This window comes from Poecilia mexicana, unplaced genomic scaffold (assembly GCF_051168715.1).
Source record: "Poecilia mexicana isolate PSO_F unplaced genomic scaffold, ASM5116871v1 scaffold_2, whole genome shotgun sequence".
NCBI lineage: Eukaryota > Metazoa > Chordata > Actinopteri > Cyprinodontiformes > Poeciliidae > Poecilia > Poecilia mexicana.
In genome coordinates this window covers 20,223,005-20,245,944 of record NW_028263371.1, presented here as the reverse complement: position 1 = coordinate 20,245,944, position 22,940 = coordinate 20,223,005, and the positions used below count along the sequence as shown (strand labels likewise).

The window sequence follows — 22,940 nt, the reverse complement described above, 5'->3', positions numbered from 1 at the left end:
CAACCGGAACTTTCAATATCCACCAAGTTATTGCCGAAATATACCGTCTATTAAACGAGTGCCCCCCGGATTAATTACACTCTCTGCAGCTGCAGCTGCGAAGTTACCGTATTAACCCGATACTTGCTGGAAAGTGCAACATCTTCCCTTTCAGAAACCGTTGGAATTTTTCCACTTAGCGCTACGTGTGGCGGAATTACGGTACTGCAAATTTAGATGTGTCGCCGGCGACACATCTAAATGCCTTGACTCTGACATATGTGGATTAATAGATTTTTGCACTTTATTTTATTGTATTTCAATCCAATTATATTTTAAAAATATTTCAGTTGTGTCTGTTGAAAATTAAAGATTACTGACAGAGCCATAAGAAAATATTGCTTTATTTATCTGATCATATTGGAATATATTTGTTAGGTTTTCAGTAGGTTCAATTAGGTTCACTAGACTATATGCGTCATTTAAAAAAAATTCAATGAACATTCGATCAATCCGGCCCTCGGCTTGTAGCTAAATTTTTTATTTGGCCCTCCATCCATTTGACTTTGACACCCCTGGGATAGAGGATGCCCTGCTGTGCGATGGACACGTACATTTTGTTTTTTTTTCTTTAAAGGGGGTCTGGGTCCAGATGTGTATGTTTTTTTGTTGTGGCATGGATGTGAATGTGTGTGTGTGTTTTTTCTCTTTCTCTTTCTTTCGTCTTCTTTCTTTACAGTTGTTGGCCAACTATATACCAGGTACCAGTCTCCTCTCAGCAAAGTCGGACTGCCATACCGCAATGTACATATCTCTTCAGGAAAAGTAAGGGATGACTAGCACAGGGAAGAATTTGAGGGTTGTTTCGTGGAACGTGAGAGGCTTGGGGAATGCTACTAAGATTGCTAAAGTTATGTTTCATTTGCAGCAACTTAAAGGGGACATATTCTTCTTACAAGAAACACACCTTCGTAATAGAGAAATTATGCGTCTTAATAGAAGTTGGATTGGCCATGTATTTCACTCTAGATTCAATGCCAAGGCTAGAGGAACAGCCATACTTATTCGGAATAATGTTATGTTTGAACAACACGAAACAGTAGCAGACATGGAGGGGCGTTTCATAATTGTGTTGGGCAAATTGCAAAGCTGTCCGGTGATACTAGCTTGTGTCTATGGTCCAAATTGGGATGACGATAACTTTGTGTCTAGACTTTTTTCAGCTATGCCTGATATTGAAAACTACTATTTAATTTTAAGGGGAGACTTTAATATGATCCAGAATGCCCTTTTGGACAGATCCTCAAAAAAAAACCCAATCTCATTATCTAATGCTGCTAAAAGTCTTAATGTCTTTAAAACTGAGTTGGGATTGGTGAATCCGTGGAGACATGGGAACCCGGCACTTAAGGAATTTTCCTTCTTTTCCCATGTCCACCGTACCTATACACGCATAGATTTTTTCCTTATTGATATCATGCTGCTTCCTAAAGTAAAAACCTGTGATTATCACACCATATCTATATCCGACCACGCACCAGTCTCCTTAGACCTAGAATTGTTATGTAAATCTCATTTCAAATTTTGGAGATTCAATTCTATACAGCTTACAGAAGAGGACTATAAACAATTTTTAAAAAATCAGCTTTCACTTTACTTTGATCTTAATGATCTACCTGGTATATCGAGAAGCACCCTCTGGGAAGCTTCAAAAGCGTATATAAGAGGTCAGCTTATTAGTTTTACCTCTAATTTGACGAAGAAGAGGTCATGTTACACCAATGACTTGCTGAACCAGATTAAAGATGTGGATTCCAGATATGCAGCCAACCCGGATCCTGACCTTTATAATGAGCGCGTAAAACTCCAAACTGATTTCAATTTGATTACATCTACAAATGCTCTACTTCAACTAACCAAGACAAGGCAGCGCTTTTTCGAATCTGGCGACAAAGCCAGGAAGCTTTTAGCTTTCCAAGCGCGAGCTCAGGCTACCTCCAAATTAATTCCATTCATCAGATCAGCCACAGGGGAGATTCTTTCTGATCCTAGAAAGATAAATGATAGATTTTTGTAATTCTATTCAGAACTGTATACCTCCGTAGCCCCCCCTTCTGCACATAATATACTTAATGATATCAGCTTTCCAAGGATAGATAATGAATTGGGGAGAGGTCTTGGCGGGCCCATCACTATAACAGAGGTGCAGGAATCTATCAAGTCCCTAAGTTCGGGCAAATCCCCTGGGCCGGATGGTTTCTCGTCAGAATACTATAAGGCAAATGTGGATCTTCTGGTGCCAGTATTGACAGATGTGTATAATGAGGCCTTCTCTAGCAGACACCTGCCTAGCACCTTTTCAGAAGCTACTATATTGCTGATTCTTAAGAACGATAAAGACCCCTCCTTGTGTAGTAGCTATAGACCTATTTCCCTCCTCAATGTAGATTTAAAGATCTTATCTAAAATTCTTGCAACACGTCTCCAGCGAGTTCTTCCCCTCATTATTTCATTAGATCAGACAGGCTTTATGACTGGGCGACAGTCATGCCATAACACCAGACGTGTTTTAAATATTATCCATACGCCAAGTGCCTTATCTCCTGAAATAATTGTATCTCTTGACGCCGAGAAGGCATTTGATCGGGTCGAATGGGGTTTTTTATATGAAGTAATGGAAAGATTTGGTTTTGAAAATGATTTTATCCTTTGGGTTAAGCTGTTGTACATCGCCAGTGGCATCAATTAAAACAAATGACATGGTGTCTTCACCCTTTCCTCTTGGGAGGGGCACTAGGCAGGGATTCCCTCTGTCTCCCTTGCTATTTGCCATCGCAATAGAGCCTCTGGCCATCTGGTTGCATGCCGAGGGGGGTTTTAAGGGAATTCTAAGATCTGGAGTAACCCATAAAGTGTCCCTTTATGGAGATGATTTGCTTTTATACATTTCTGATCCTCATACTTCTCTTCCAGTGCTCTTTAATATTCTAGAACAATATAGCAAGCTTTCAGGTTACAAGCTCAACTACCAGAAAAGTCAATTATTTCCCTTGAACTCTCTGGCAAGGAACCGAACCTGCCTGGGAGCAGATTGAAAGGGCATCTAGCCTTTTTTCGTTGTCCTCTCTGATTTGTTCTCAGCTCCCCCTTCCCCTCTCTCTGGTAGAGAACAATCCTATAGTCAGGGCTACATTAAGAATCTGGAGCCAATTCAGGAAACAGTTTGGCCTGCAAGGACCCTCGATACAAACCTCTTTAGTCAAAAATTGCAACTTTATGCCTTCAACCACTGATTGGGTTTTTAACTGGTGTCATGACAGAGGGATCAGAACTGTAAAGGATCTTTATAGCAACAATACCTTTTCATCCTTTGCTGAACTTTCATCCAAATTCCAACTTCCCAATTCTCATCTCTTTCGGTTCTTTCAGGCCAGGGATTATGTTAAAAAGGTGTTTCCACACTGTCCTAATCGCCCACCTGAAACACTTTTGGATACTCTCCTGCAATTAGATCCTCAACGCAAAAAGTGTATTTCATTTTTATATAATTCTATTAGTAATAACACCTCAAGATTTGGAGCTCTTGTTAAAACAGCGTGGGAGGGGGAGCAGTGGGAGGCTGCCAGGAATCTAATTCATAAGTCTTCAATTTGTGCCCGGCATGTTTTAATACAGTGCAAAATATTCTATAAAGTGCATTACACTAATGCAAAATTAGCAAAAATGTATTCATCAGTCAGTGACGCTAGGTGTGGACAATCACCAGCTAACCATGCCCACATGTTTTGGGCATTGGGGTAACATTTTTAGGATACTAAGTCAAGCATATAATCAGATGATTCTCCCCAATCCATTATCGGCAATATTTAGCATCCCTCCAGACCTGGGCCTTTTGCATTCTTTGAGGCAAGCCCTGGCCTTCACTACCCTGCTGGCTCAGAGACTTATCCTACTCAAGTGGAAACTGAGCGTCCCACCGTCTTGTGACCACTGGGTTAGAGAAGTTCTGTACAACCTCAAGGTGGAAAAGCTCAGATTTGCACTTAACGGTTCCACCAGTAAATTTATGGAGACTTGGAGACCTTTCCTATCTGTAGTAGGTACCATGACTTTGCTACCTGATTCAGAAGAAAAGTAAATTATCTGTAGGCCCCCTATTATATCCAGTTTTTTTTTTTTGTTTTTAATCAATAATTCTGTGTATTATAATTTTTTCTATTCTTTCTTTATTTGACATTATGTTTTTATTTATCTCTGCCTCCTTTGGAATGAGTGTGGATGAGTGTGTGTGTGTGTGTGTATGTCGTGTTGCTAAAAGTTGTTGCAGAGATTGGATCTCTGCTGAATGTTTGTCTTGTGTTTTGACCTAGACAGGGGTCAAAACACAGTAGAGCCTTTAACTCACATCGTTAATATTTCCATCAAAACAGGGCATTTTCCCTATGCATGGAAAAAAGCTCTGGTGAAACCATTTTTAAATCAGGAAGTGAAATTTGTTCAGTTGTTCCAGTCGTGTTAAAAGTGCTGGAGAAAATTATTCTAGAACAACAACTACCGTATTTATAAAGTAACAATCTTCTGCAGCCTCTTCAGTTTGGCTTCAGACGTCATCAGTCCACAGAGACGCTATAAGTCTGTTGCTTGAAAAGGTTAAACTATCACCTGACAAATCACTGGTGCAGTTTTCCTTGACTTGAAAAAAGGCTTTTGATACGGAGAATCACAATTTACTGATCTCAAGGCTTTTATCATTTAATCTCTCAGAACAGTCATTGTCTTGGTTTCCATCATATTTGAAAGATTGTCAACAATGTGTTGTCATTAATGACAGTAAATGTGTTTTATACAAAATAGTAAAAGGGATTCCACAAGGAACCATCTCAGGTCCTTTTTAGTTTGTATGTTAACAGTTTTCCTGAAATTTGTCCTGAAGTCAAACTGCAAATGTTTGCTGATGACATCATCGTTTACACATCGGACCAAAGCAGAAATGTAGTCAGAGAAAAACCTGCAGAGATCATCATCATGGCTAAAGGATTCCTGTTTAACTCTCAATATGGAAAACAAAGTGCATTTGCTTTCCAATCAAGATCACAGTCCCTGAATGTCCAGATCAATGGATCCTATTGAAAATATCACAAGGAAAATATATAGGAATAATTCTGGAAGCTCAGTTAAATTTTAGGAGCCATGTTGATAAAATCAGCTGTTAGTTCAAATACAAACTGTTTTAAATTATTATAAATTGTTTAACCCTTCACTGTGCAGAGATGTTGTTGACTCCATGATCGTCTCACAGTTTCCTGTGAAGCTCCTGTCTGATCTCAGACCAGTAAACTCAAACCATCAGCAGGTCTCCATCATCGAGCTTAAAAGGTTTTATATCAAAAGTCAATCAGATTCCATCACTGTGACATTTTGGCTAAATTTGGCATTTTGGATTTTACTAATTTTATAACTTGTAACCTTTTAAAATTTATTTTTATGTGTTTAAATGGATTTGCACTGACTCAATTAAGCGATTACAGAGACTGCAGGGCAGCAGCAGATACCAGAGCAGCTTTAGATGGAAATGTAAAGTTTCCTTTGAAGAACCAGTTTTGCTTAAAGTGCTTCAGTCTGAGAGGATCTGCAGTTTGGACTCACTTCCTGTTGACTTAAAGTCTGTAACCAGTTTTAATTCAAAAACAAACAAAAATCTGATTATGTCAAAAACAGAACTGAGTCCATTTTAAAGTTGATCACTAATAAATATGTTTATTTTAACATTTATATTTTTCATGACTTTGATTCTCAAAAGAGAGACATATGGACATCCTTATGACAAAATTTAATCGATAGAGTGATTTATGACCCTAATCATTAATTGCCCCTCCCCCCACCCAACACCTGTTCATCTAAAAATACATAAGTGCAAACATAAGCATTTCTTTCACACCTGTTAATAACTAAAAATAAACATTTCCATCTTTGGTAAACTTTTTCCCACCACCTCTTTGAACTAGCCAATAGAAACAGAGACAGGTATCAGCAATAAAACATTTCTCTCTGTATACCCAGCACAGGACATCTGTTTGTGAATGATTTAAAGTACAACACATTCACAAAGGGGAGGGTCGATGGCACCGGTGCTCAGTGTGGGTACTCTTAGGGAATTAAAGTACAACACATTTTAAGTAGCTTTTGTGATTTCCTTCATCCAATCAACAACAAAACAAAACCCTGAATATAAGAACTAAACTTTAATTGTTCCTCATTTGTACATGTACTTCTTAAGAATATGTGACTGGCAGTAATCAGGCCTACGTGAGACAAACTGTCTTCCTGCTGCACAGCGTGGAGGGGAGCGACCCCTGACCCTGCTCACCACAGCTGCCATGCCTGTCCACTCTTACACATGTACAGATACCTCTGAAGGAAAACAACAGTCTAACTGTTTTACTGCATTATTTATGGTAGCACGACTAGTCAGTGCTGACAGTTTGTAATTTCCTTCATCCATTCCAAAAACAGTCACTTAAATTTTAAGATAGATAGATAGATAGATATAAAATATTAGAACGAAGTTTGTGAACTTTAAGTATTTATTAGTGAATAAATATTTTGTTCTCTTTAATGTTAGCTGATCTCATAATGAACTAAAGTTTCCTCAGGGACCTACAGAACCCTCATTGTTCGGTATCCCCTTGTTCGCCTGTAGGGGGCGCCACACAAAGCTCCGAGTGTTAAAGCGAAGCATCAGCCTCGAAGTATCAGACAAACAGGCAGCACCATGGGCGGCTGCCGGGCAGCTGCAGCCGGGGCTCTCCGCCTCACAGCGCTCTGCACCCGGACCCAGAGGCCGCTGTGGCCCGGTGCCGGAACCGGAGCCTCGGTCTGGGCCCGGAGGAGCCTGAGCGAACCGGCGGCCTTAGAGCCGCGGAGAAGGCTGAAGACCGCCGCGGAGCTTCCGGGGCCCAGTTGGTTCACGACCCTGTACTGGCTGTTCATCAGAGGCTACGGAGCTAGAGGACACCTGCTGCAGGTAACACACACACTGCTGCAGGTAACACACACTGCTGCAGGTAACACACACACTGCCACAGGTAAAACACACTGCTGCAGGTAACTCTCTTTCTCTCAGAGTCTTTGGTTTATTTCCTTTTTTTAGTTTTTATTATAAAATATTCTAAATATTTTCTGTCTGCATCTTTCAGCCCGATATGGATAGATATAAATGTGATTTTATAGATATAGATGTGATTAATAGCATGAACTTATTTCTCTGCTGTTATGCAAATAATATTTTACATCAAAAAGTTTTAAATGAAGATGAAAAATATCTGACAAACGGCCAAAAGTGATTTTCTTTATTTTACTTGTAAATTTAAATGTTTTGCCTTTTTTTTAACTAAAATATTTAAATTTTGTGCTTCAGCTTAGATGAAACATTCCTGGAACTTCTTCAGAAGAAATCTTTAAATAAAATGATCCAAAATGTTTTAATTTAGCTGCTGAAGCTGAAATAATTCTGAGAGACGATCCGTTTACCAGTCTGAGCTTCCAGAACCATTTGGCTAGATGGGTGTGTGTGACAGTGTGCATGTGAGTGTGACAGTGTGTGTGTGTGTTACAGTATGTGTGTTCCACCACCCTGACCCCTCTGTCTCCCCTCAGTGCCTCCAGAAGCGGCGGTACGGCCCCATGTGGCGATCCCGGTTCGGTCCGTTCCAGCTGGTGAACGTGGCGTCTCCGCGGCTCATTGCCCAGGTGATCCAGCAGGAGGGCCGGTACCCGGTCCGGGTCGAGCTGCCGCACTGGAAGGAGTACCGGGACCTGAGGGGGCAGGCGTACGGCCTGCATGTGGAGTGAGTCCAGAGTCTGTCTGCTGAACCAGATCAAAACTGGATCAGAACCAGATCAGAACCAGATCTGGTTGATTATTAATATCTGAATTGTGACTCTAATCTGTTGTCATGACAACGTGTGGCTGAATAGAAATGTCTGGTTCCTCATAAAGCGTCTTCAGGCTCCTGATAAAATTCTGTTTCTTCATAAACGTTTAAAGTCTCATGATTTTTCAGCAGTCCGACTCTGATCGCTGATCGGGTCTCACTGTGGTTCTACAGATCTGGACCGGAGTGGCACCGGATCCGCAGTGTCCTGAACCCCAAGATGCTGCGACCCAGAGAGGTGTCGGCCTTCGCCCCGGTGGTCCAGTCCGTGGTGGACGACCTGCTGGCCCGGCTGGAACTACTGCGGCGCCGCAGCCCCGACGGTGCCACCGTGCCCGACCTGGCCGCCGAGCTCTACAAGTTTGGCTTTGAAGGTGGGTGAGGCTTCAGGCTGGGGGCGGGGCATCAGGCTGGGGGTGTGATTTGCTACAGCTGTGTGACCTTTATCAGATTGGGGGATTTGGGGATGTGGCCTTCAGTGGGTGTCTTTATGTTTGGGGGTGTCTTCATGTTTTGGGTGTGTGTCTTCATGTTTTGGGGCGTGTCCTTCTCATCAGCTGACGACCAGCCTTCCTGCAGGCATTTCTGCCGTCCTGTTTGAAACGCGGCTCGGATGCCTACAGGAGGAAATCCCCGCCGACACGCTGCGCTTCATCACCGCCGTCAACAACATGCTGACGCTGTCCGACCTGGTGGTGCTGCTGCCGCGCTGGAGCCGCAGGCTCCTCCCCTTCTGGAGACGCTTCGTCCAGGCCTGGGACGACCTCTACGGCGTAGGTAGGTCAGCAGCTGGACTTCCTGAAACACGGAACCGGACCCAGTAACTGGTCCCAGTAACTGGTCCCAATAACCGGTCTCGTCTCCTCAGCTCAGAAGCTGGTGGACCAGCGGATGGCGGAGCTGGCGGCGCAGCCTGGCGATGGCGGGGCCGGTGAGGGGATGTACCTGACGTACCTGCTGTCGTCTGATAGGCTGAGCAGAGCTGAGGTTTACATCAGCGTGACGGAGCTGATGCTGGGCGGCGTCGACACGGTGAGTAACGCCATGAGGCATCGATGTGACGCCATGTTTAGATGGGAACACTGAATGGAGTAAAAACACCAGAAACTCAGATTAACAGAAATTAATCTCTGAAATATGAGTTGTTGGTTTTTTGGTGATAATGTTTTTCTTTTCTTTTCATCCTTAATGCACTTATTTATAAAAACAATAAAAATGTGATGAACTATTTTTAGCAAACTTCCCCATCAGTCAGTTAAAGAAGTGAATCAATAAGTTTCACACATTAACATTTAAATATAATATCAAATTTACTGAATTTTATTGAGGCTCTTTGTGACAAATAAAGGAAAAAACAGTAAAACTAAGATTTCTGGTCATAGTTTTGTTTTGTGTCGTTCAAGAAAATGTTTTTATGTTTCTGTCGTTTCTTCAAACTGTTTCTGTTTCCTCTGCTGCCAACAGGAAGTTCATGAAAACACATCTTGTGTAATAATTAGTTTCTCTTTAAAATGGTAAACCTCTTCCTGTTTTTCCTCTGATACCTGGAGATGTCTTTACAGCTAGTCATTGTTTTCAGATGTTTTTATGAAGCTCTTAGATGAAGCGGATTGATTACAGAAACCTGACCTGACCCGACCCGCTGCGCCTCGCCTCGGCGCCGCTCGGTTCTGGATGAGTCAGAGCTGAAACATTCAGATCATACCTGAACAGGTTCAGACCTGAACAGAACAAAGAGTTCATTCCACTGAGTCTCTGCAGGAGCAACGATCAGCAGAGACTCAGTTATCTAAATGTCACAGTTTGTTCAAATCATCTTAATATTTCCTGTTTGACCTTTGAACCTTCGGTTCAGCTGGAGCTTTAGGAAACATTTTGCTGTGTCGTCGTTTTTCTGATCAGAGAATCTGAAACGTCATGAGGACTGAGGAACCGGAGCTGCTGCTTATTAATTAATATTAACATTTTATTAATTATTAACAACTTTTTGTTTCTGCTCCTTTAGATTGACTCAGATTTTATCTCCAGATTAACGTAACAAACTAAATCCTGGTTTGATTCTGTAAAAATATTTATATTATTTATAAAATATAAACCAAAAGTGATGAATTCATAAACCTCAGATGAATCACTTATTTAGTCCTAATCTCAATAATCTAATAAATTAGGATCTAAATGAACCAAAATATTTCAAAATATGAAAACTAATTAAATACAGATAAAGATCATCTGAAATATTTTCTAGATATTGATAAAAATGTTTAGAACAAATAAAATATGAAATAATGACAATATTCTAAATAAATGAGACGTTTTTCTTGATAATTTCTTCCTCTGTGGATTTTTGATAAGCAGTTTAATGATAATCTGGGATTATCCTCCTAATCTGGGTTCTGAAGTGATTGGTTCTGATCATTTCAGAGATCAAACCTGTAAACAATAAATCTATAACTGAACGTTTCCTCCTCCAGACGTCCAACACTCTGTCCTGGGCTCTGTACCATCTGGCCCGGGACCGACCCGCCCAGAACCGCCTGCAGGCCGAGGTAGACTCCGTCTGCCCCGACCGCCGGCCGCCCAGCACACAGCAGCTGGGCAGGATGCCCTACCTGAGGGCCGTCATCAAGGAGACGCTGCGGTGAGACGCCCTGCCCACAACCTGACAGGAAGCAGGAAGTGACAGAAAATAAAGAAAATACATGAGATATCATCAGAATATTTCGGAATATTCCAGAATCTCGTCTGAAATCAAAGTTTTTCTCAGACTGTTTTCACATTCTGTCATAGTTTAGCTGAAATCTGAGACTAAATCATGATTTTAAGGTAAAAACATCCTCAGACGTTTAGCTTTTTCCTTTTCTGACCCGTTTAGTTTCACAGAACCTCATCAGACCCGACGGGTCAGAACAGAACCTGGTTCTGATCAGAAGGGCCTAGTCAAAGCAGGAACTTCTAATGCCTCCTGGTTTGTTATTCTCAGTTTGTGGAGCAGTTCAGAACCTTTTCCTGCTTCCTGTTGGCCTAGTCAAAGCCCACTCTAAATCATCCATATTCTCCTGTCAAGTTTCAGTTCCAATAAAAACAGAGAAAAAGAAAAACTCCAGATGGAGGATTGTATTCAGATGGAAATGAACTTAAATTAAAATCATGAGCTAAAAGGAGAAAAACCAGAATTTAAATTCATTTAAATAAATTTTAATTAGTTTAATCCAGCCTCTGTCTCTCCTGCCTGCAGGTTAAAGCCACTGAAATACATTTTTTAAACAAAGTTTTTCTGGTTCACCGCCCTCAGCGCTCCGTCCGATCGCTGAGCATTTCCATGGCGATGGCCATGATGCTGCCACCACCATGTTCAGAAAGTTTCGGTCTGAGCTTCATGGAGCGTGTCAGCGTCTTACAGCCTGCAGAGAGACAGGAAGGTCCTGATCTGTGTGCGTGTGTGTCTATGTGGGTGTGTGTGTGTCTGTGCGTGTGTGTGTTGCAGCTTGTATCCGGTGGTGCATGGAAACGGACGGCTGGTATCAGAGAACGAGGTGGTGGTGGATGAGTTCAGGTTCCCCAAGAAGGTAAGAGGAGGAAGAGGAGCTGCATTTGTCTGTCTGTCCTCATCCTGTCCCCCCGTCTGTCTCTCTGTCCCCCTGCAGACTCAGTTCCACCTGTGTCACTACGCTGCGTCCCACGATGAGGAGGAGTTCGTGGCGCCGGAGGAGTTCCTGCCGCAGCGCTGGCTGCAGCTGGAATCTCCCAGCAGCCATTGCGGCAGAGCCACGCCTGGTTTCTACCGCCATCATCCCTACAGCTTCATCCCGTTTGGAGTCGGAGTGAGAGCCTGTGTCGGCAAGAGGCTGGCAGAGATGGAGATGCACCTGGCTCTGTCCAGGGTGAGGAAGGGAGGACACACACACACACACACACACACACACACACAGAGAGAGAGAGAAGGAGCGAGGGAGACACAGACCAGTGTGTTTTTGATTTATTTAATGTATCTGTTTTCCTGTGTGTGTGTTTCCTGTGTGTGTGTTTCCTGTGTGTGTCCTCCAGCTGATGCAGCACTACGATGTTCACCCTGAAGTCGGATCTCCTCTCATTGAGCCTAAAACCAGAACTCTTCTGATCCCGTCCAGACCCATCAACCTGCGCTTCCTGCCCAGAGCCTGAAGGTGGCAGCACTCGCTCTCCTGCTGTTTTCTGAAACCGTTTACAGCTTCTTCATGTCCTCCACAGTCAGTCTCACTGAAACTCATTTCTGACCAACAGGAAGTAGAAAATCTCTGAACAGATCTTCATCATGTTGATGTTCAGGAAGATAAAAACATTAAATTTGTTTTTGGATCAGTTTATTCAGGGTGTGAATACTTTAGCTTGGTGTGTTAGTTGTTGTAGCGCCCCCTGAAGGCCAAACATAACCAGATTTACCTGCTGGAGATAATTACAGCACATTTTTAATAATAAAATAACAGATTTTAAATGAAGTAATACAAACTAATAAAAGATTTCTGACTCAGCAGCATTTCTCATACATTTTATGTTTTTATCCCCATTAATGCTGTTTTTGTCTGAATTATTAATATTTGTATCAGTATTATTAATGTTTTCATCAGGATTCATCCTGTTTTCCAGCCTCATGGCTCTTTGTTCTGTTTGTTTGTGTGTTTCTCAGAGCCTCCAGCAGGGGGCGATGCCTCATTCAGGGTTGGATTCTTCACCACGTCCAGAGGAGAAGCTTTAACAGAAACATTTTTATTAATATTCAGTTTATTGAAGCTGAAGATGATTTTCTGCCTCTGTATTGGTTTCTGTCCTCACCGCTTTTAAAGTCTGGGCTTTGACTAGGCCGTTTCTGTGCTCTGAGCTCCAGCTGCTCTGGAACAGATGGCCCACATCATGACACCTCCACCACCGGCCCCGACATCGTGTTGTAGTTCTATGAGCTTTCTGACCTTTGACCTGCAGATGGAGAAGATCAGAGGAAGAAGTGGAAGCTCAGTTTGGTTAGCATTTAGCTTGTTGCTAATATGTGGTTAGCATTTAGCTTGCTGCGGCCTGACTGCGTTCTTCATGTGTTTGAATGTACCTGTGCCTTTCTGAAGTATATTTATTGTTACAACAGGGAAATTATTTTACTGTAAAACCATCTTTTAAATTCTGAACTTTGTATTTCTGATTTATTACTTAGAAAAAATATATTTTGAAATTAACAGAAACATTTTGTAAATCATTTAAATTCTGGATGTTGATCCTTTTTGATGCTTTTATTCATATTTCTGTTTCTCTCCATAAAGTTGAATAAACTATTTAATAAAATGTTTCTGTTCTGTACAAGTTTCAAAGCTGCAGGAGTTTCTTACAGCAGTAGGAGACCGACTGCAGCTTTATGACCAAACACTCTGGTCCAGATGGACTGGACCCAAATGGACTCAAACTGGTTCCAGTGCAAACATTCAGTACATCCACTGGTCAGACAAAAAGTCTGGTGTTTGATTCATCTGATCCAACCCAGTTCAGATCCAGTTTGGACCCATCGCCCAGCTTTAACCAGCTAGTTGATGAATTCAGACTTAAACCACTTTAAAACATTTTCCATTCCTAATGTGACAGTAAACCAGTGAACACTGCTCTGTAAACCAGTCACCACCTGCTGGTCCAGTTGCAGCTCCTAGTCTGCCTCCATCATCTTGACTTCCTGTTTTATTTTTAGTTTGATCCAGAAAATTCTAATTCATGCAGAAACTTTTCTGTTCCAGACTGGAGACTTAAAGCTCCACATCATGATGCTGCCGCCACCATGTTTCCCTCTGATTTTCTTTTAGTCATTTTCAGGGCTGATAATCTGGTTCCCTGTTTCAATGATTAAAGATGTGATGTTACAGTAAGCTTAGATCTGCTCCAGTAATGATGAGATGACGGATGGTCCCAGAGAGCCGGCGTTTCCCCAGAATTGAGGAAAACTTGTCAGATCCTCTGATAAATGATTCCCTCCAGGATCCATCTTCATCCTGACGGGAGAAACATCCAGATTTCTGACTGCATTTTAGAGATTCAGCATTTATTTCACTTATAAAAATCTATTTTTAGTTTTTATTTAATGGGTCTCTATGACGGAGTATTAGTATTAGAATCATCATCAAAGAATAAATGTTTGCTAAAAAAACTCAGATTAATATTCAGATTAATCTTGGATTTAAAAAAAAAAAAAAAAACAAGGAAATTTCTGAGTTTCAAAAGTCGAAATAAATAAACTCATAAATTGTGAAAATAATTTCAGTAATTTCTTTCTAAATTCTCAGAGTTTTTTGTCTAAAATAGTCTCCTTTATCTCCTTTATGGTTCCGGGTGTTTCTGCTGTAAAATCTGCTGGTTTACCGAGTTAGCATCAAGCTATCGGTGCTGCTACAGCTAAAGGTGCATTTATAAACTCTGTCAGCAGGGGTCGCCGCACAGGCCTGCTGCCTCCTCCTCCTCCTCCTCTTCCTCCTGACGCACCGCCTTCATCATCCGGACCGGACCGCAGCCTGGATGCTCCAGCAGTCCGTGTAGCTGAGAACCGGGTCTCCGTCCTCCCAGCCCGGTCCCGGTCCCGGTTCTGATGGATGGTTAGCCCACCGCCCTGCCTGCTGCTGCGGACCCGGGGAGCCATGGAGTCGGTCGGTGCGGGGGGCTCCGCGGGACTCCGCGGGGCCCCGGGGCCGCAGTGAAGGCGGAGGAACCGCGACCCGCCGCGGGGAACATGGTGAGTACTTCCACGGTCCGGTTCTGGCCCGGTTCTGACGTGGTCCTGACTCGTTAAAACCAACGGATTAATGCATGTTGTGTTTATGGGTGTGAGCTGTCCCACGGTCCGTGAAGGGGTCGTGAAAGAATCCAACAGAAATGCAACACTTCCGGTTCTTCTTCGCTAAAACCTGGTAATTTATGTGACGTCACGTTGACATGTTTCCAGAAAGTCAACAGACAGAAGCGCTGATGCATTTTCCTGCGTTTGGACCGGAACGTGAACGCATCACGTGATTCCTCATCTTAAGCATTGGGTCAAAACATTAGGCTACAGCAGGGGTCAGAGGTTACTGCAGGGGTCAGAGGTTACTGCAGATTGTTACAACAATCAGAATAAATCTCAGAAACTTTACAGTTTGAGAAATCAGGCCTGAATAATGGAGTGCTGCAGTTCTGGTTCTGATCTGGTTCTGGTTCTGATGGGATCAGCCTGTGGTTCTGATTCACTTCATCCAGTTGGATCAGTTTGATCCTCAGCAGCTGATTGGTCTCATCAGACAGGAAGTGACATCAGCAGATGAATCTGAGTTTATGGGCTCCTCTGTCTCCAGGTTGCCACCTGACAGGAAGTGACATCACTCGCCAGCTCCTCTGCGTCTTTATGTAACCTGCTGAGGAGGCGTGAGAACGCCTCGCCAAGTCATGGCGGCGGGTGGGCGAGAGCGTCAGAATGATCAGCATGAGCCGCAGAGCGAGTCATGAAGCGTGACTCACCTGCCTCCACGTGAGGTCAAAGGTCATCTGCCTATGACAGAGCTGGTGGCTCAGCTGGACTGTTTAAGGTCTGTGGAGCTTTAGCTGTTCAGGTGAAGCTGCAGGTGTTTTTAGGTGGAGCTCCAGGTGTTCAGGGAATCGTATTTATTGATGTGATTTCAGTTGGTTATCAGGTGATCGTTCTGATCCTTTATTTTGAAAATCTTTCTAATGGACCGTGTCCCCTGGTAAACCATTGACCTCACTGACACCATGTTTTGGGTCTCTGCTGCCTGGTAATGCCGAGGTCATGAAGGTCGTTCTGGGTCGTGTCTCTTCATCCTGAGCTCCCAGTGGAGCATCAGCCCAGAGGACAGTCTGTCTCCGTCCCTGTGATGGGACGTCTGCTGCCGGCGGCGTCTCTGTCACGTTTTCCCATCAGCCCCGGCGGCTCATATTGATGATCCAGCCGATGGAGGCCAGCCGGCCCGGCTGCTGATCTGACCTGCGGCGCCGTTCAGGAGCATCGGAGCGGGTCAGGAAACTTTCTGCTGCTCGCCTCTGGAGCAGCAGAAACGACACTGTAATCTAACATGCTGTTATAAAAAAGACTTAAATGAAATATCTGCTGACTGACTTAATAAGTCACTGATCAATCGATCAGTAAACCTGCAGTAATAATTGGTATTGTTCAGATAATCCTAATCTGAGTTGTAATCTGGAACTCGCTTCATTTTGGATTTTAGTGACTGATGGACTTTATTCAGCTGATGAAGAGTTTATAACTCATTTTCAGAATAAATCAGGATTAAACTCAACAACATGAACGCTCTTAAAGGGCCGGCGGCACCAGAATCAATAAAACCCATTAATAACCTGTTCAAATATTAATAGGACTCTCTGGATTAGTTCCTCTTAAAATTAAATAAATTTGAACATCTGATCATCTGATCCTCCAGAATTCACTGGGTTTTTGTTTGTTTTGGTAACTTTTTTATTTTTACAGTTAAAATCTCTGATTTTGTGAGCTCATTCTGAAATATTTGTAATATTTGTTATTATTTCTGGCAGTAAATGTGACTTTTTGTTCCTTGCCGTATCGATCACAGATAATAACTGATAATAATGGATATTAGCTGATAGTAATGGACATCAGGTCAGGCTGAGGCAGCAGAGGAATAAGACATGAATAAGACTTACTGCCACCTGCCGGTGGGAGTTAGCATCACTGTCAGCATTTTTCAGAAAATATTTCAGTAAATCTCACATTGATGCATCAGCCTTAAAAATGTGGCGCTGTGTTGATTTAACTTGAGTTTCCATGAACACAGAATCACAACAAACCGTCGGGACTGACTCATGTAATTCGGGCCTCAAGAAGAGCTTGTGGCGGGCCGGATTTAGCCCTCGGGCCATCAGTTTGACCCACATAAATTAGATCCTTAGTTATGGACCTGCAGGGTTTTAATCATCCATCAGAACTTTATTGATCCATGATTGACTCATCAAATGTTTCTCTCCATCTGACTGGCTGTTCATACCCTCCTGACAACTCCTTCCTCAACACTTTGACCCTAAGCTGATTGGATGATTGAGGACCAATCAGAGGAGAGGACCTCAGCTGTTTGAGGAAGTAAACATCTGGTACGGTTCAGTTCTGGTCCAGTTCGCTGGACGTCCAGAACTTCAGTCAGACTTTAGATAAAGGTGAAGATTAAATTTTTTTTTCTACTTCATTAAACATTATAGACCCTAAATAAAGTCTGATCTGGTTTAGTTTTATTTTTATTTCATGAAATGATTCAGAAATTGACTTTCTGTAAACTTTGTCGTTCTGCTCGGCGTCCAGCTGAGGATCACGATGAAGTCAGACGGCAGCAGGTCTGTGGAGGCTACGCAGGAACACTGACTCACACACACACACACACACACACACACACACACACACACACACACACACACACACTGACACACACACACACACAGACTGACTCACACACGCACATGCACTGCGTTCAGGCTGTCGGTGAAATCTGCTCTCTGATGCATCAACAGTTGCTGCTCAGCATGAAGCGTTTCACGTTGCTGGAAGCAGCAACCAGGAGTTGCTGTTGCTCTGCTTATTGCTCATGTTCTGATCTCCTGTTTTATTTCTAAATCTGTGTTCAGTTTTTCCTTCCAGAATGTTTTCAGATATTTTCTCTCATTTTGAACATTTCAGGTCAAAGTGAAGCTGCTGGTTCAGTAAAACATTTTCTACATTAACAGGATGTTTGTGAAGCTGGCCTCACTGGTTTCACTGGTGTGGAGTCCTGCTGACCAGAACCGGGTCTGTTTCTGTTCTGATCGATTTATCAGTCAATAATGTGAGATTAACTATTCTGGATCATATCTGAGTGAATCTGCAGGCCTGGAGTCTTCTCAGAGGTCAAAGGTCAACCTGGTTCAGACATTTTCTGGCTGCTTTCTGCTCCGGTTTTATTGCTGAATCTGATTTTTATTCTGTAACTCTAATTATATGAAGATTAAATTATTTTACATCTTTTCCTTCAGATTTAAAGACATTATTTCTGTAAACCAGGAATATTTTTTGTTAAATATATTTCAGTTTCTTCTTCAGCTGTAAAATAAATCAGATGAATAAATAGCTCAATAGCAGCATGTACAGATTATAATCTGAATTATTAGTCCAGCTGTTAGCAGGATTACACATCCTGATAAAATGACATTTTAATCCAGATATTAGAGACTGAAGCAGCAACATTTAGCAGATTATAAATCTTCCAGTGTTTCTGAAAACCTGGAATATTTTTAAAATAATTCAGGAACATGGAGATCCAAAATGATCTTTCCATTAAATTCAGCCTCAGAAATGTTTCAAAATCTAAAACTTGAATAAATTATTTTGTTATTTCTCAGCCTGGTTCATCGTTTTCTCTGCAGAGTAAAAATTATCCACCAGATCAAATCAGGAACCAAACCTGAAAACCTAGAAATCTGAAAACCTGTGAACTTCAGCCAGAATCCTCTCTGATTCTCAGGGATCCTCTGGGATCCATCCTACTTCCTGCTTCCTGGAGTAAAACTGGATATTGACTCTCTGCTGGTTTTATGGCCGTTTATTGATGCTAACAGTTTAAATGTTAAATGCTAAATAGCCAGACTAGCTAGCAGCTAATCTTTGAGTGTAACATTGAACATCAGATGAACAAGTTGTGACTGATTTTGATTGATTTTCATTACAACAGCTTCACATGTTTTCTAAGCGGCAGCCATCTTGGATTTCAGGGTTCTGTTGCTGAAACTTTTCTTGTCAAAAGATTCCAGTTGATTTCTTCCAATTTGGAAAATGATATTTATAACTGAACACACAGAGCATCGTCACCATAATTCTGATGACCGTTGCCATGGTAACTGACACGCTGCTCCTGATTGGCCAGGATTCAGGCGATCAGAATAAACATAAACTAAATATGATTCACACTAACAGAAAGTAGAGAATCTGTCAATAATAAAGTATCCATATGATTTATAAAGTTCAAATATTAGTGATTTTTTTAAAGTTTTATTTCTGTTTTTATGTGGATATTTTTCTGTTTTTCTCTTTTAAAAATGTAAACAAACATATTTACATGTTTAGGAAAAAATAAAATAAACACATTTTTATATAGAAGTAAAAACTAATCAGTAATCACATCACATCACAAAGTCCTAATTTCAGTAAATATTGATAATAATTTGACAACTATAAATAAATGTAATTTTGTGGCATCCTGCATGTCCTCCTCACAGTCAGCAGGACCCACACAAACACTCTCCCTGATTGGCTCACGCTGTTGCTATGGGAGCAGCAGCCGTGCCTCCGATTGGTCCAGCTGCAGACTCAGATCTGTTGCTCTCCTGTCAGTCTGCATCTCTGTGTTGTCATGACAACAGACAGGAAGCAGGAGGTGGGGCCTGGTGGTGTTATTGTTGCAGCAGCAGAAGAAAAAAAAACTTCTGTTTTTATTTTTACATCGGGGGGCGATCCGTCTGCCAACACAAACCCAGCACACACACACACACACACACACACACACACACTTCGACACACATACACATCGACACACACAGCGGGTCAGTCGGCCTTGGCTTGCTAATCTCTGACCGCAGGATGATTATTAAAATGATGTTTGGATAGAAAAAAAGGCTCAGAGCGTTTAGCTGGCAATATGGAGCGGGCTGTGTGTGTGTGTGTGTGTGTGTGTGTGTGTGTGTGTGTGTGTGTGTGTGTGTGTGTGTGTGTGTGTGTGTGTGTGTGTGTGTGTGTGTGTGTGTGTGTGTGAGAGAGTCTGCAGTCATGTCAGGGCTGCTTGTATCTGTTTTCATGGATGCTGATGAGCCTCCAGCTCTGCAGGTTTTCCAGCAGAAACTGAAACATTTAGAGGAATTTCTCTGTTTGGTTGCCATGTTGGTGTTGAGTTGATTGGTTGCCAAGTTGGTGTTGAGTTGTTGAGGCCCAGTAAACATGGAGGTCAGTTGGGGTCAGCTGTTATTATGGGATGTAATCTGTTATGTTTTACAGGAAACCTTTGGACCAATTAAAGATCAGAACCAAAATAAACAGGAACATTTCTGACCATTTATCTCCATAATCCATTCAAATATCTAACTAGAACAATAAACAATGACATAGATACATGGACTGCCTGAACTGTGACTGGTTACCATGGTGATGCTTTAAAGGTATACAGCAGCTGGAAATGGATCAAATGTTGCAGTTTTGGTTCCAATAGAACCGGGTCAACTGGACTGAAGGAGGAACCAGCTTTAGAACTGAATGATGGGCTGGATCCTGACAGAGTTTTTCCATCTGTCAGTACCTGATGTGGGCCAGGATCTCTCCAGACCTCTCCAGATCTCTCTGGATCTTCCCAGACCATGTCTTTCTGAGTTTTGCTTCTGTTTAGTCGTTTAATCTGATTCCTTTGATTTCTCTCGTTTGTCTCTGCAGGTGAAACTGTTCACCTGAGCACCACTCTCTAACCTCCTGATCTCCTCCTCATTGCCATGGCGACCACCCTGGAGACAATGCTGCTGCCGCCGGACCAGGAGCCGCGACCTGGGCAGCCGGACGCCTGCCTGGACCCTGAAGGCCGCTACTCGCTGGTCCCCTCGGTGGTCTGCTCCATGTGCTGCCTCTTCGGCATCATCTACTGCTTCTTCGGTGAGTTCCGATGGATTCAACCGGCTGCTGATGGAACTGTAACCTGACCGGATCCTGCCGGTTGGTTACGGTTCATGCGATCTGATCTCTATCTTGGTTCTGACCCTGAACCTGCTGCGTTCCTCCAGGCTACCGCTGCTTCAAGGCGGTGATGTTCCTGACCGGGCTGATGTTTGGCTCCGTGGTCATCTTCATGCTGTGCTACAAGGAGCGCGTCCTGGACACCCAGCTGAGCGTGGAGGCCTCGGTGGGCATCGGGCTGGGCATCGGCACGCTGTGTGGCCTGGTCACCATGCTGGTGCGCAGCGTGGGGCTGTTCATGGTGGGGCTGCTGCTGGGGCTGCTGGTGGGCGTGGCCACGCTGGTGGGCATGGCGGAGCTGTCCCAGGCCCCGTCGCGCTCCGTCTGGGTGCCGCTGGGCGTGCTGCTGGGCCTCGGCATGCTGTTCGCCGTGCTGACACTGCAGTGGCAGCGCCTCTTCACCACGCTGTCCACCGCCGTGTTCGGCGCCGCCGTCATCACCGTGGCCCTGGACTACTTCCTGGAGCTGTTTGCGCTCCTGGTGTACATCTACGAGCGGATCAAGGTGGAGCCGGGGAAGCCGGTGTGCTGGATGACCTGGCTGGTCCTGGGGGTATGGCCGTCCCTCACCCTGCTTGGGGTCATAGTTCAGTGGAAGGTGACCGCCGAAGGATACTCCCACACCAAAGGTGAAGAAACAATCTCCCAACCTGACGCTGATGTTGCAGGTCATCACACCCTGATGTTTGTAAAGTTTCTGTCTGTCCCTTGTTCCTCAGTGATCATCAGCCGCCAGCAGCGAAGGATGCAGGTGATGCGGATTCGTCAGCGAGATGACCGCTACCGCAACAAGAAGAAGAAGAAGCAGCAGCATGGCTCCTCTCACAATCACCAGGCCAAGCAGCTCAACGCCGAGCCCGCCTACCGCCGCAAGCCGAACCCCATCCGCCGCTACGACACCGACGTCCTGTCGCCGGTAGCCAGCGTCACACGCCGTCTGTGTCCCAGCGCACAGAGGGTCTCCATGTCTCAGCTGTCTCTGTGTTGTCTTGCAGAGTTACATCCAGAGTTTCCGGGACCGGCAGGTTCAGGCGCAGCCCTTCCCTGGCCGGCTGGTAGGAGGCGCTCACGCTGTGGTGGAGATGGGCTACGACTGCGGCTCCACGGCGCCCCTCACCGGGGCCGCAGGGCCACCTCTACGGGCCTGACCTCTGACCCTTGACCTTCACGGGACTGATCAGGAGGAACTGACTAGAGCCACTACACTCACCACCGGATTGACAGGCAACCTTCTGGTGTTGACCTTTGACCCAGCAGGAGAATCTACCCACCTTTAGACTCTTTACAAAGTCTTGACACATGAGTTAAGCTAACTGTGGCTAATGAGCTAAGCTAGCCACTGGTTTTGTGACATTACATGCATGTAGACACTAAATACCCACACACCACAGCTCCAACCCTGAAGGAACCTACTGACCCGGTTCTGAGCTTTCTGCCTCCATCTTCAGTCAAACATCGACTCCAGTGGTTCCACTGTGAACCCAGCTCAGGTTCTAACGCCAGATCAGTCAAAGATCTGGGTCACCATTAAACTCTGGGTCATCGTCCAACTCTGGGTCATCGTCCAACTCTGGGTCACCGTCCAATTCTGGGTCACCGTCCAACTCTGGGTCATCGTCCAACTCTGGGTCATCGTCCAACTCTGGGTCAGCGTCCAACTCTGGGTCACCGTCCAATTCTGGGTCACCGTCCAACTCTGGGTCATCGTCCAACTCTGGGTCATCGTCCAACTCTGGGTCATCGTCCAACTCTGGGTCATTTTCCAACTCTGGGTCATCGTCCAACTCTGGGTTATCATCCAACTCTGGGTTGTCGTCCAACTTTGGGTCATCGTCCAACTCTATTTGATCGTCCAACTCTATTTGATCGTCCAACTCTAGGTCATCGTCCAACTCTGGATTATTGTCCAACTCTGTGTCATTGTCCAACTCTGGATCATTGTCCAACTTGTCAACCAGTATTGCAGAAGCAACCAGCTCCTCAACTGCTTGGGCTCAAACAAATCCTTGAGCTTCACCAGGAAGGGACAGCTCAACACTAACTGGACGTCTTTTTCTTTCTGTGCCATCCAGACCACAACGACCTTCTGTGGAATGCGAAGAGACGTTTTCTCTGTAATAGAGGGGACACCCTTCGTCTCCCTTGGTGCTGGACAGAACACTGCTGTCCTGTCAAACTGCCTCGCCTCTCCTTGGACTGCCAGGTCAGCCAACCGAAACGCTCAGTGGGACACTTCCCTTCGGTAGCTATGGCAACACCAAGTCAGGTTG

General features: G+C 43.9%; 2 protein-coding genes across 4 annotated transcripts; both read left to right on the top strand.

The window, feature by feature from the left end:
- Positions 1 to 6,703: 6,703 nt before the first annotated feature.
- On the top strand, positions 6,704 to 13,220 carry cyp27a2 (cytochrome P450 family 27 subfamily A member 2). 3 transcript variants are annotated; one of them, XM_014990078.2, is made up of 10 exons: positions 6,705 to 7,003; positions 7,636 to 7,826; positions 8,088 to 8,287; positions 8,493 to 8,690; positions 8,782 to 8,945; positions 10,385 to 10,551; positions 11,398 to 11,479; positions 11,558 to 11,794; positions 11,958 to 12,076; positions 12,577 to 13,220. In XM_014990078.2, exons 1-9 carry the CDS (start codon positions 6,752 to 6,754, stop codon positions 12,072 to 12,074), a joined length of 1,608 nt encoding a protein of 535 aa, XP_014845564.2. In that variant the 5' UTR covers positions 6,705 to 6,751; the 3' UTR covers positions 12,075 to 12,076; positions 12,577 to 13,220. The 3 variants fall into 3 exon arrangements, 2 of the variants coding, with proteins under 2 accessions (XP_014845564.2, XP_014845563.2); XR_015765354.1 differs by having other exon boundaries at positions 6,704 to 7,003; positions 11,398 to 11,794; positions 11,958 to 12,139; XM_014990077.2 differs by having other exon boundaries at positions 11,398 to 11,794.
- A 1,115-nt stretch (positions 13,221 to 14,335) lies between these two features.
- On the top strand, positions 14,336 to 22,508 carry tmem198ab (transmembrane protein 198ab). Its single transcript, XM_014990071.2, has 5 exons — positions 14,336 to 14,646; positions 20,377 to 20,589; positions 20,718 to 21,299; positions 21,390 to 21,586; positions 21,666 to 22,508. The coding sequence occupies exons 2-5, from the start codon at positions 20,433 to 20,435 to the stop codon at positions 21,816 to 21,818; spliced, it is 1,089 nt and encodes a 362-aa protein (XP_014845557.2). The 5' UTR covers positions 14,336 to 14,646; positions 20,377 to 20,432; the 3' UTR covers positions 21,819 to 22,508.
- The last annotated feature ends 432 nt before the right edge of the window (positions 22,509 to 22,940 follow it).

Excerpts from the sequence above, each read along its gene's own strand:
- cyp27a2 (XM_014990077.2), top strand. The coding sequence starts at position 6,752 with ATGGGCGGCTGCCGGGCAGCTGCAGCCGGGGCTCTCCGCCTCACAGCG. Across the intron at positions 7,004-7,635 it reads CTAGAGGACACCTGCTGCAG|TGCCTCCAGAAGCGGCGGTA; the intron begins GTAACACACACA and ends GTCTCCCCTCAG. Across the intron at positions 11,795-11,957 it reads TGCACCTGGCTCTGTCCAGG|CTGATGCAGCACTACGATGT; the intron begins GTGAGGAAGGGA and ends TGTGTCCTCCAG.
- tmem198ab (XM_014990071.2), top strand. The coding sequence starts at position 20,433 with ATGGCGACCACCCTGGAGACAATGCTGCTGCCGCCGGACCAGGAGCCG. Across the intron at positions 20,590-20,717 it reads CATCATCTACTGCTTCTTCG|GCTACCGCTGCTTCAAGGCG; the intron begins GTGAGTTCCGAT and ends GCGTTCCTCCAG. Across the intron at positions 21,587-21,665 it reads ACACCGACGTCCTGTCGCCG|AGTTACATCCAGAGTTTCCG; the intron begins GTAGCCAGCGTC and ends GTTGTCTTGCAG.